This window comes from Leuciscus leuciscus (assembly GCF_965113295.1).
Source record: "Leuciscus leuciscus genome assembly, chromosome: 18".
Lineage (NCBI taxonomy): Eukaryota > Metazoa > Chordata > Actinopteri > Cypriniformes > Leuciscidae > Leuciscus > Leuciscus leuciscus.
The window spans coordinates 29028565-29042215 of record NC_138742.1 but is presented as its reverse complement, the minus strand read 5'-3'; the positions used below and the strand labels follow the sequence as shown (position 1 = coordinate 29042215).

Here is a 13651-nt window from a genome sequence, read left to right as displayed (position 1 = left end):
AATTAAACTTCACAGACCACATTGCTAGAACTGCCCGGTCATGTAGATTTGCCTTGTACAACATGAGGAGGATCAGGCCCTTCCTATCAGAACATGCTACTCAACTCCTAGTCCAAGCGCTTGTTTTATCCAGACTTGACTATTGTAACGCTCTCCTGGCTGATCTTCCAGCTTGCACAGTCAAACCTCTGCAACTGATCCAGAACACCGCAGCTAGAGTGGTCTTTAACGAGCCGAAAAGGGCACATGTCACTCCTCTCCTCACAAAATTGCACTGGTTGCCAGTTGCCGCTCGCATCAAATTCAAGTCACTGACGTTTGCCTACAGAACAACCACTGGTTCTGCTCCCTTTTACTTTAACTCTTTACTTCAGACTTACGTGCCATCCAGGAACTTGCGCTCTGCAAGTGAACGACGTCTTGTGGTGTCATCTCAAAGAGGCACAAAATCTCTTTCTCGGACCTTTACCATGACTGTTCCCTGCTGGTGGAATGAGCTGCCTAACTCAACCCGAGCTGCTGAGTCCATAGCCACTTTCAAGAAACGGCTGAAGACGCTTCTTTTTCGACAGGACTTGATCCAGTAATACTAACACTTTCTCTACTACTCTATTCTATTCTGTTCTATAACAACAACAAAAAATTAAACTGGATTAAACTGAAAAGGGTCATAGCACTTGCATATTGTTGTCCTACTGTTAGTTTAACTGCTTCTATTGTTCTCATTTGTAAGTCGCTTTGGATAAAAGCGTCTGCTAAATGAATAAATGTAAAATGTAAATGTAAATAAACCGTTATAACTTAATTGTTACAACATGAAGCAATACATTTAGGTTGTCACTTTTCCAGTGAGGAAACATACAGTATGCAATTAAATGCCATTTGATTCAAGATCATCTAGGTACACAAGATCAACGGACAACTTACATATATCATTCAAATAAGGTAAACGGAATATCAAGAATGGGAATGAGCTTCATTCTCTTGAAAATCGCTAAAATTTTCCATGGATTTGTGTGTGGATAAGTGTGTGGATGAGGTTACCTCTACAAGAATAATTACTACCCATCCGAACCAGAAACCTTGGATGAATGTTGAGGTTAGAGCTCTTTTGAGAGCCTGGGATTCTGCATTCAGGTCTGGTGATGCAGCAGCAGAAGGAAATTGACTGTGGGTGTTAAAAGAGCCAAGGCTGTGTATGCTGCAAAGATATAGGGTCATTTTTTTTGGTACCAACGACCCCCGGACCATGTGGGCGGGCATCAAGGCCATCACGGTCTATAACAGCAGAGGCACTGAATGTCCTAGGGATCCATCTATTTCTGATGCTCTCAATAACTTTTATGCTCGCTTTGAAGCTCTTAATACTTCCTCTAGCACCAGACTTGTATTCTCAACGGATGTGCTGCCTCCTAGTGTAACCATAGGGGATGTCAGGAGGTCCCTCCTGAAAGTCAAGCCCCGTAAGGCAGCTGGCCTAGACAACATTCCAGGCCGGGTTCTGAAAGACTGTGCATTCCAGCTATCTGAAGTACTAATGGCGCTTTTCCACTGCATGGTACAGTACGGCTCGGTTCGGTACGGCACGCTTTGGCGCTTTTCCACTGCATGGTACGGTACGGTACGGCTCGGTTCGGTACGGCTCACTTATGGCGCATTTCCACGGCATGGTACGGTACGGTACGGCTCGCTTCGGCTCGCTTTAAATGGTACCACCTCTGTTGAGGTTCCAAGCATAGACAGTATATAAACTGGACACAGCGACCCCATTGGATTCAACGGAGACAAGTGAAGTCAAATAGAAGCACTAACTTCCTGATGGTCGAGCGTACTGCGCAGACTCAAACTGAGCTTGACGACATAGATGTGACGTGAGCAACCCGTCTATCTACTAGTAGCTGTGCCGAGAGAAATCTGAATCATTCCCTTACGAAACTTGCAGAGACGGAGAGTGTGAGTAGGAGGTGTCCATGAGCTAGAAGCAGGAGAAACTTTTGCCAAGTATTCTGATTAATTACTTTGTCATTTTGCCTCCACGTCCCCCCGATTGCGCGCGAGCTTCTCCTCCTGTCCATACGGTAATCTCTCTACTGTGCGACAGAGAGTCGCGTGGTTATGACTTACAGGGGTGGTAGTGGTGCAATGGATAAGACACATTCCTTTGGTATGAGAGACCCGGGTTCGAATCCACTGTTACCCCTTTTCCACCAACAAGAACCGGGTGCTGGTTCAGAGCTAGAGCTATTGCCAGTTCGGAGTTGGTTCGACTGACGAACCGGTTTGCGTTTCCACCGGCCAGAGAGCCACAACAGAGCTATATCTTACGTCACTGCATACGTATCATGTTGCCCAGCAACGCTAGCGCGGCAGCGCCAAACACAAACACACCAGACTTGTTCGAGATGCATCGGCTTCTCGCAGAACGATCAGCACATGAAATCAAAGCACTGCGAAAGCGATCAAAAAGCACAAGGAGTTGTATGATCTCCAAACACTCCCGCAGCTCTGATCGGTCCACGCTGCTCCGATGCATCTCGAACAAGGCATCAACAATAATAGACGTTGCGTTACTATGGATGCTCATGGGTTTGCGAAAATAAATCGGCATCCAAACACGGCGAATCCAGCGCGTTCGTGCAGCTCGCCGTAACTTACATAGACGGATATTATAATCGAGCTGCTATTAGCTCGACTAGCTGCTATTTAAAAATGGCGGTCACAAGTTTCTCTTCAGTCTTGTTGGCCACGGTAACCCCGCCCCCAGCCTCTGACGCAAGCGGTTCTTTCTTGGCTCCGTTCTAGACCCTGCAATGATTTGGTGCTACTTAAGAACCAGTTTTACTGGTTCGGAGCTGGTGCTTTGGCGGTGGAAAAACAAAGAACCGATTTGAAACTAGACTCTGGCTCCGAACCAGCACCAGCTCTGCCTTGGTGGAAAAGGGGTATGTGAGACACCAATGTGTCCCTGAGCAAGACACTTAACCCCTAGTTGTCGCTTTGGATAAAAGCGTCAGATAAATGTAAATGACGCAATCGTTAGCCTATTTTTACAAAAACGGCTTCTACGGGGCCATAACGTAAGATACAAGGTAGTGGAGCCTTTTATACATTTTCGTGTTTCTTTAGAAATAAATAATGGACAAATGGAGTCTTTAAACACCTCAGATGTAAAGTTATTCGCTGTCAAAGTGACGCCAAAATGAATGGGAGTCAATGGGACGCTAACAGCAGGTGATGGTCCGCTAGCCAATGGCGGCGCCCGGGGCTACTTCAAAATAATATGAAACCCTGCCCCCCTGGTTCCAAGCGTACCGTACCAGAGCCCGTCTACGGAGAGCCTTGGCACTTCCTATTAGCCCCATTGTATCGATCTTGGTTGCAGTTCCATTAGAATTCCACTGGAGGTGATCGCGGGCGAGTGCAGACTGAATGGGAGTCTATGGGGCTAGACGGCTAAATTTGTCTCTTTCACCCGATTGCCTTTGAGAAATCTCAAATTTTATTGTAGGTTTTGCAAGTTCAACATGGGTTATAGGTCGAAAATTTAATGAACGAGTACTTATGTCCTTTCGATTTCTTACAGGTTGAGTTGTTGTTGCCCATAACACGCTAGCATTCTGCTAATGAACGCTGATTGGTCAGTGAAGGATTACGACCAGAGATGCCGCTTGATGGCATTGTGGCATCCGAAGCGGGACCAGAAACAAACAAAACAAAAACTCTTCTAGCACGTGTATTTACCTGTGTCAGCTGTGTTGTCGATGCTCGAGAGAAAAGAAAGTGCAGAGCGCGAAAGCACCAAAGTGACTGAAGGATTGCCGTAAAGCAGTATCTCTGGTCGTACGATGTGTATGACGTCATTAGCATTTTAAAAGACTTTTTAAAGCAAATAAGTGACTCTAAAAAATCTAACACCCAGAAATGTGTAATTTCTTTGCATCTCCTTTCGAATACATTACAACATTCAAATTACTAGACAAAAAATTATATCCTGAGAAAAGTGGAATTTGATGGGTATACCGCCATAGACCTCCATTCATTCTGCACTCGCCTGCGAGCGCCCCCCGCATGGACAGAGACGTGTTACTGCAGCCAGTCCAGAAACCGGAAGTAACCAGAGAGTGCCAATTCTCTTCCTATTAGACATTAGGCTTGTTTGAGATGCGAATTGCCTCGCCTGAAATGTATGCGAGAGTAGGCGGCTGCAGTGAGAGGAGGAGTAAAAAAAGAGCAGGCAAGCCGGACAGTTCGCTCTTCACGCAGTGGATCTGACACCTGCGAGATCAAAGATGGATATCGCGGGATTCACGGGATTCACGCTCGTGCACAGTGTTGCTAATAAACTGGATGGAATTTAAGTTCTGTTGCTTTTATATGAAAAGAAATATAATGAACAAGACACCCATAAGTAGCCTACTTATTTAATTCCATTCCAAATACATGTTACAGATTTTGCTCATCTCAAACAAGCCTATTCTCTGACCGTACCGATACTAAAATGTGACGTGAAAACAATGCAGATCACTGATTGGTCAGACAGAATCGTCACTACCAGCGTCATTGTATTTGCGACACGAGACACTGGGGCTGCGTTCCAGTCCAAAATTGTAATGCCCTTCACTTGCTAACTTCCCTCCGTCTCGTTCACTCGGATGTACGTCATTGCGAGTGCCCACTACTGGCGGAAACTGCAATGGGCTGAATTGGAACGTCCTAAGCCCTTGATCACTTGGAATCAGCTATGTAGTTGATTTATTATTTACATTTGTTTTCCCTTTAAGAATTTGTTTAATCCAGCATCCAAATGTATATATGGTTTTTTGGGTTGTTTTCAATTAAAAAAATTTGAATTAATATATCATAGAGTTGTTTGTTGTGGTGGTGATTAGACGAGATCTGTGGTGACGTCACAATCGTACTGCATTGTGGGACATATAGGTGCCTGAAGTGTACATATAAGTAGACTCGCTCCCTCGGTCCAAATCGAGGGAACGAGGGTCTGTCCATCTAAACTTCCCTCGTCCACTTCACGAAGTGGAACGCACTTCAAAATGGCGGCGGGGATTCCCCCGAGGGGAAGTGCTTAGGGAAGTTCGCGAGTGCGTCTAAAAGTGGACTGGAACGCAGCATAGGCTTGTTTGAGAAGAGCAAAATCTGCGCAGAACCGATCACCGGTGATCAGCGCGAGATGCATGCCGGTTAGAAATGTGTCCGAGTACGGTCCGCCTTGCTCTGATGTCATGCTGACGTATGTCAAAAATCTCTCGCGAGCGCAAGGCGCACCTGTCGGATTCTGCAGTCGAGCGCAGTTGCTCTCCACCGACTGCGCTGATCAAAAGCACGATGGGAAACGACTTGCTGACGACACAGCTTAATGCTCATTGGTTTAAACAACTGTGATGTAGGCTATATTGTTCTCTTTTAAATGTTTGATTTTAAAACTCTAATATCAGGTTTTATGTGTATATGTTATGTGTGAATATTCCCAAACTATCTGACAGTGCGATCTCTTTGGGTTATGCAATTTAATTTTTATAAAAAAAGAAAATAAATAAAAACACATATGTCTGTATTAAAGAAAAAAAAATATTGATAAACATGTATTTGGAATGGAATTAAATAACAAGTACTTTGGGTGTATTGTTCATTTAATTTATTTTCATATAAAAGCAACAGAACTTGAATTACATCCCAGCTAACAGGGGACGTCCCCCGGACTTTTCCAACGTCCCCTTAGGTCCGCATTAGGTCCGCTTTGTAACGTTCCCGAGCGGACGTTCGGAGGACGTCCGCATTTGGTCCGCTTTGTAACGTTCCCGAGCGGACCTTCGGAGGACGTCCGTATTTGGTCCGCTTTGTAACGTTCCCGAGCGGACCTTCGGAGGACGTCCGTATTTGGTCCGCTTTGTAACGTTCGCTGATGGACGTTCTGATGACATTTGTCCGGGCCAGTTTGCGAACGTCTATTTCGTCCCTCACCTGCCATTTCCATGACAACACAATCCAGTCGCCCATGCCTTTGATTTTTATCATTAGACCGGACATCTTGCAACTCAGACAAACGAATAATTAAACTAAAATATAAACCCATATTGGATTTAAAAGGGGATTTGTTTATCCATTAAATGAACTGTAATAATAGATTTTATCTAAAAACCATGTTTTTTTGTTTTGCAGATTGACAGTTTTATAACTGCAAATAAACTATAGTAAAAATATTATTTGAATTAATTGTAAAATTAAGTTAATGTTAAAATTGTTAGTGTTTTAATTTTAATGTTAAGATAATAACTTTCATGTTACTTATAACTTCTATCACTAATTAAATATGTAATCAAATCACGAGTCTGTTTTCAGCCAATATAATTTAAACATCAAAAACATGAGAAGTGATTCAATTGAATAGCCTACAATTTATTATTCCGCATGAAGAAAATATGGTTGAATCTCAGGAGCTCTAAAATAATGCATCGACTTCACATGATGAATGCAGCCAAGGAAAATGCGAAGAATGGAAAAGCACATTGCTGGAAAGAAAGTGGAAAATAACACAGGTAAGACAAATAAAAGTATCCTCCTAATTTAGACTACCTGTAAAAATGTTGGTCAGGCGATCGAAGGACTGGTTTTATTCAAAATAAGTTATTTTAGGAAAAATATTACCGGTATTCTAATTATTGCACTTAAGACTGATAGCACATTGCATTTCAAATAACAAAAAAAAAAAGTGTCATATCTACACACTATAATTTTGGCAGAATATGCCTTCCATAACACACTAGCAAGTGACGATCAAATGCACCTAAGCGAGTGACGTCATTCATTATGCGGCACGCAGCATGTATCCGTGTATCCATGGCAACGCTCAGCTGCGTAGTGACAGTTAACGGTCCTCCTCAGACGCGGCCTTGTGTTTTCTCTTTCGACAGTCTAAAAGGTATTTTTAATTTTTAGATTAGTATACATTAGTTATCGTAACCACTATACATCATTACATATTATGAAAATTTGACCTTTTAAAACGTTTGCTGAAGTTGTCCGCCGTTGTACCACTGCTAACCGTTATGCTAACACTACGAAACTAACGTTAAATGTTGCTGAAATGAAACGACGTTATATTTCACATATTCATATATAGACATATAAAATCATAACACTACTGAATGTGTTCATTTTGTTGTTTTAGATGCCAGGGGGGAGAACTGCCAACGGACTAACCCCACAGCTGACCGACCGAGACACACACACACACACACACACACACACACACACACAGCTGCCAGCGCATTTGAAGACACACACACACACACGGAAAGAGCACAACACCTTTACAATTGTTTGAATAAATACTTTGTTCCTTACAACGTGTCTGTTTTCTTTGGTTAGCCAGAAGTAAAATAAAATAAAAGGATGTTAAAAGGACTTCTAATGAACGTTCTGTAAAGGTCCCCGAAAGTTTTCCAAACGTCCCACTAAGGTCCCTCGGGACGTCGCACGACGGTCCTGCAAACGTCCTGCGCACGTCCCCCGCGACGTCCTGCTAACGTTTAAAGAACCCTACACGAAGACGTCCAGAGGACGTTCGCAGAGGACGTTCAGGGACGTTCTAGGGACGTCTTTTTGTTAGCTGGGATCCAGTTTATTAGCAACACTGTGCACGAGCGTGAATCCCGCGATATCCGCCTTTGATCTCGCAGGTGTCAGATCCACTACGAGAAGAGAGATCTGTCCGGCTTGCCTGCGCTTTTTTCACTCCTCCCCTCACTGCAGCCGCCTACTCTCGCATACATTTCAGGCGAGGCAAGGCGCATCTCAAACAAGCCTATTATAACCCGCTAGATTTAAATAGCCAGTAGACAACAGCCAACGCTGTAGCACCTGTTTGTAAAGTATCTACTTGAAAAAAGAAGTAAAACAATTTAAAAAAAGAAATGGCTGAATCGTGGTCAATGGACGAGGTGCAGACGTTCCTCTCGTTGGTTGCCGAGGAGCGGATTCAGCGAGAGCTGGATGGGGCGACACGGAATGAAAAAGTGTTCCAAGAAGTAGCTCAGCTCTTAGCCGCACACGGCTACCACCGGACCTACAAACAGTGTAGGGACAAATTAAAAAAAACTTAAAAGTGACAACAGAAAGATAAAGGATCACAACGGCCGGAGTGGTACAAACAGAAGAACGTGGAAGTGGTTTGACCAAATGGACGCGATCTACGGAAGTCGACCTGCGAGCAATGGGAGAGAGGGTGCCCTGGACTCGGCCACCTCGTTGTTGGACAACACAATCGAGGATGGTACGTTATGTTATGTTATGTTATGTTATGTTATGTTATGTTATGTTATGTTATGTTATGTTATGTTATGTTATGTTAATGTTTCAAGTTTGAAAGTTTCACTTTATTGACCATCTATATTGTAAAGCTTTATTTTGTTTTTTACATCGAACTGATGCCTATTTAATTATTATTTAAATGTTCTGGATTTGTTATTGTTGCTAGTTTGATTTGTGTTGCAGTTATTTGTGCATTACAAACATTGTACAAACTTTTTGTTTCAGATGCACTGTCTATGATTGACTCGTTAGCACTTTCTCCGTGCAGTGATGCCTCAACGGTGATGATAGCAGCATCGCCACCAGCACGACCGTCTACACCAGCAACCTCCAGCAGCACCAGCAGGACACCAGAGCGTTTGGTACCAGGTATGAAATATGACTAAACACTTACTGTTACACTTACAAATCATATATTTAGACTAAGCTTACCCAATCCTTTTCTTATGTCGATTTGAATGCCTGCACTAAAATTGGATCTATCATGAAATCCTGTTGCTCACCATAAATACATTATTGCTAGCTACTGTAACTTTTGTGATTAGTTCACATTGTAGATCATGGGGTTGTTAATGAACAGTTCTTTCATTAATTAATTGATGATATGTGATTCTGTTAGCTTGATTTTTACTCTCAATTTTTTTTACTTTTAGTAAAAACCTTTTTAAAAAAAATTTCACAATTCTAACTTTTCTTTCTTTGTGTCCAGGCAAGAGGAAACGGAGCATGCACCATCAGGAGCATCTTGCTGTTTTAAGAGAGATGCAGGTGGCTGATATTCAACAGCAGGAACTGAACCGGGCACAGAGGGAGCTCCATTTGCAGATGGCAATCGATGAGGCCCGGCAAGCGAGGGAACAGGAAGCGGCCTTAAGGACGGAGGAAAATGCACAAACTGCTGCATTCAATCAAGCCTTCCTCAACGTCATGGGGATGCTTGTACAGGCGATGAGTGGCCGACAAGAACAGAACTCTCTGCCCGACTAAAACCTCCCAAGTCCATACTTCACAGAAATAGTTTTTTTTTTTTACTTGTTTTTCTGTGAATAATTTTTATACTACATACGTTTGTGCACAACGTTTAAAGTTTGCTTAGTGTACATTTTTTACTTTTAAATTTGTTTATATATACGTCTTATTTTTTTATATATATATATTTTTGCACTACATACATTTGCACAACATTTAAAATTTGCTTGGAGTACATTTTTTACTTGTAAATTTGTGTTTATATATATATGTCTTTATATTTTACATTTTTTGCAGTACATACATTTGCACTTTGTTTAAAGTTTGATCTCTTTACATTTTTCTTCAATAAAATTTACTTGTCAGACATGTACTTTCCTTTTTGATGCTTTAATATTTCATGAGCATGTAATATAGCTAATTATACATGTAAATTATAAATAATGATAAAAACCTGTTGTAAAACCCCTTACTAGACAGCTCCAATTTTGGCAAGTGGGGCATACATGACACCCAAAATAAAAAGGTTGCTGTGATTTATGAGCAACAACCTTTTTATTTTGGGTGTCATGTATGCCCCACTTGAATAGTCTATTCTGAATAGAGACATAACCAACATATATTAAGAAAGCCAAGTCTACAAGTAAGAGTTTACAGTTCAAGACTCAGAATTAATCAGACTGTTATTAATATTGAGATATATAAGCTAAAATATATATATATATTAAATGTATACAAATATTATGTGAATGTACTAGGATAACAACCACAACTAGTGTAGCCACAAGTGGGTTCATGCTCCATTTTAAATCTGAAGATATCTTTGAAATGATCCATGCTGTGGAGTATATCAGGGGAGTTTTTTTTAAGAGAAGGCTGATTAGATTCTTAACAAATATTTTATTGCCCTGTAGACACCCATTTACAGTCTATGACTAATGTCTGGTGAGGAGAACTGGCCCATTCATGCTTTATTGTAGTCAATCGACATACCTTTCACACCTCTGCTGGTATGAGACTTAATCAGCATTATTCTTTTATCGTTATTCTTTTGTTTGAATTCAGCCATTATAGCCTTTATTCTGGCATTATGCTTGGTCTTCAACACCTCTGTCATCATCCCACTATACATGAATAATCCGCCTATTATTTTAAGTCTTGTTAGAAAAAAAAAAAAACCTTATGTGAATTCTTTTAACAAATTAAAGTATGTATAGAATAGGTCTTGCAGCAGGTGGATTTGAGCAACAGGTATCATCAAGCTACATGTCACAATTTAAAAGATTAATAGTACACTTTTACTTAAAACTTACTTTAAACCACCATTGAGTATATGTATCATATTCTGCTCGCGGTTTAAAATAGTGTTTTGACATAAAATGAATAGAAATGTTATTCTGTATGACAAAATATTTTAAAAAACATGTGATAATTATTTCTCCAAATATGCACGCAATTGGATAAGAGCCCTGATGGATGTTGTATATTGCATGTAAATGAACACAAATAAACCTGGGAAAACATGATTGACTGCATTATGAGTGATGATTCCTATTCAAAATATCAAATGTTACAGATTAATAATTTTGCACTCCTGGAATAAATTAAGAATTTAATGTCACTGCAAAGCAGATTTATCATAAACAGTGGTCAAATATCAAAGCTGGGGTCTTAAATATTTTATTGCTATTTATTATTAATATTATATTAATATTATATTTATTTATAATAAATGGTTAATAAATATGCAAGTGAAACTTCTTCAAATACTGCACACACGTTTATTGACAACACACTTTACAGAACAGACATAGTCAACTATTCAAGTAACGCATCAGAGCCTCACGGACATCCCTGCCCTCCTCCTCTACAGGCTGTGCCAGTCCCAGCACAGGCTCTGCTGCTGAAGGTGGATCCCATGCACTCTCATAGGCCTCTCCATGACTCTCACAAAGGTTATGTAGAGCACAGCATGTCAGCACCATAGATTTCACAAGGTCGACCGCACAGTCATTTCTTTTCATAAGGCAACGCCATCTTCCTTTTAATCTACCAAAAGCATTTTCAACCACTACACGTGCTCTGGAGATTTTCACGTTGTAGACCCGCTGTTCCGCTGTTAGCCGTCCAGTGTCAATGAATGGTTTTAAGAGCCAGTTCTGTAAGGGATAGGCAGAGTCTCCAAGGATGTAGTAGCCAACATTCACCCCAGCAATGTTTTTGGTGCTAGCTGGTATGTGGTTTCTACGGCTTGCCAACTCCCACAGTGTGGACAGTCTCAAAACCCGAGCATCATGCAGGCTTCCAGGCAGTCCTGTGAAAACATTCCAGAAAAGTCCCTTTCCATCCACAACACCTTGAAGAATGATGGAGTGCCAGCCTTTACGGTTGAGATAGTCACAGTGATAGTCTTGTGGTGCTATTATGGGTATATGTGATCCATCAATAGCACCAATACACTGTGGGAGTCCCCATCTGTTCTCAACGTAGGCAGCCATTTCTTTAAACCTCTCCTGATCTGGAAAACGAATTTGTTCTGGTACCAACAACGTCTCTGCTGCAGCACAGAACTCCTGAACACACCGACACACAGTTGAAATGCTTGCTCCAAAAAGATGTCCAACACTTCTGTACTCAGAGCCGGTTGCAAGCTTCCACAGTGCAATGGCTACTCTCTTCTTTAGAGGTACACACACGCGGAAGTTTGTGTCCCGTCTCTCCATCGCAGGACGCAGTTTGTTGCACAAGTGGATAAACGTTTCTTCCGACATTCTAAAGTTCTCCAACCACTGTGTGTTTGTAAAACCAGGAACAATCACATCCCACCACTCAGAAGCTCTGTTAAATGTCCAAACAGATGGTCTGTGGCGGCGACTTTGCGAAATATGATACATCTGAAATACACAGATTACACATTTTAATACATAAAATTGGCAGCTAAATTCATTATATGCTTTGTGACGATATAGCGATTGAGACCCTAAACAAGATTAGCTTACCCTCGTGCGCCGTCGGGCAAACCGAGTGATGTCGTCATCTTCGCTTCGTTGTAAGAGTTCCCAGACTCTTTTGTTTTTTTTAGCAGTAATTTGTTTAGCTGCCATCAGCCTCATTTTAAACACATTTCTCCGTCTTGCAGTTAAAAACATCCACATGCCGAGAATCAAGAACACCATCCCCTTGATAGGCTCCATTCCTGTATTGTGCGTTTGAAATGTGGCGCGTTTACGATGATGTCATGGCAGTAGAGGCGGCAACTATAACGATCAGTCCCACCCACTTTAAAGCGGTACTAACTGCAGTGGAAAAGCAACCGAGCTAAAGCGAACCGAACCGTGCCGTACCGAGTCGAGTCGTACCACGCAGTGGAAAAGCGAAGCGAGCCGAACCGTTCCGCGCCGAGCCGAACCGTACCGTACCGAGCCGAACCGAGCCGTACCATGCAGTGGAAAAGCGCCATAACTAACATCTTCAACATCTAATTCTTTCAACGATAAGTTGAACCACTGGTGGTGGTTGAGGAGATTCCCCCCTTCTATGTAAAGCGCTTTGAGTGCCGAGAAAAGCGCTATATAAATGTAATGAATTATTATTATTATTATTCAAGCCAAGGTACCATCATGCTTTAAATCTGCCACCATTATCCCTGTTCCAAAGACTTCATCAGTTTCACACCTGAATGACTACCGCCCAGTAGCACTAAGTCCGATAGTTATGAATTGCTTTGAGCAGTTGATCATGGAACAAATAAAAAAAGGGGGAATCGCCTTCAGCATTGACCCCCATCAGTATGCATATAGGGGGAACAGATGTACTGCGGATTCCATCTCGTATATTGTACATATGGCCCTCACCCACCTGGAAAAGAGGGACTCTTATGTGAGACTGCTTTTTCTTGATTTTTAGCTCTGCTTTTAATACAATCATACCACAAACACTGGTGCACAAGTCAGAGGCACTCGGGCTGTGTCCAGCATTATGCAACTGGGTATTGGACTTCTTAACAAATAGGAGACTGTTCGAATCCACAGTATCACTTCCTCTCCCATTATCCTCAACACTGGCTCTCCCCAGGGTATTGAGTCCCCTCCTTTACTCTCTGACTCTATGACTGCTCAGCAACATTTTCAAGCAACCACATTGAATATTGCGGATGAAATAGCAGTGGTGGGGCTAATCTCCAGCAACGATGAGACTGCGTATAGAGCAGAGGTTGAGCAGCTGGAGGCTTGGTGCAGAGTTAACAACCTCTGCATTAATGCTTAGAAAACAAAGGAAATGATTGTGGATTTTAGGAGGGTCGTTAAGAGCATTCCTGTTCCTATCTACATCGGAGGAACACCTGTTGAGGTCG

At 41.9% G+C, this 13651-nt stretch overlaps 2 protein-coding genes across 2 annotated transcripts; one reads left to right on the top strand and one right to left on the bottom strand.

Annotated features, from left to right (window-relative positions):
• The first annotated feature begins 6760 nt into the window (after window positions 1-6760).
• On the top strand, window positions 6761-9556 carry LOC309480667 (uncharacterized protein). The gene is made up of 3 exons (XM_082145301.1): window positions 6761-8290; window positions 8554-8697; window positions 9038-9556. Exons 1-3 carry the CDS (start codon window positions 8197-8199, stop codon window positions 9313-9315), a joined length of 516 nt encoding a protein of 171 aa, XP_082001427.1. The 5' UTR covers window positions 6761-8196; the 3' UTR covers window positions 9316-9556.
• A 1555-nt stretch (window positions 9557-11111) lies between these two features.
• LOC309481531 (uncharacterized protein) lies at window positions 11112-12491 on the bottom strand (the record flags this gene model as incomplete). The annotated part of the gene is made up of 2 exons (XM_082146495.1): window positions 11112-12191; window positions 12297-12491. 2 exons carry the CDS (start codon window positions 12489-12491, stop codon window positions 11112-11114), a joined length of 1275 nt encoding a protein of 424 aa, XP_082002621.1.
• Between the last annotated feature and the right edge of the window lie 1160 nt (window positions 12492-13651).

What these genes read in the sequence shown, in the direction of transcription:
- LOC309480667 (XM_082145301.1), top strand. Translation starts at nt 8,197, where the DNA reads ATGGACGCGATCTACGGAAGTCGACCTGCGAGCAATGGGAGAGAGGGT. An exon ending in GGACAACACAATCGAGGATG is followed by an intron (nt 8,291 to 8,553) that starts GTACGTTATGTT and finishes TTTTTGTTTCAG; the next exon opens with ATGCACTGTCTATGATTGAC. An exon ending in ACCAGAGCGTTTGGTACCAG is followed by an intron (nt 8,698 to 9,037) that starts GTATGAAATATG and finishes CTTTGTGTCCAG; the next exon opens with GCAAGAGGAAACGGAGCATG.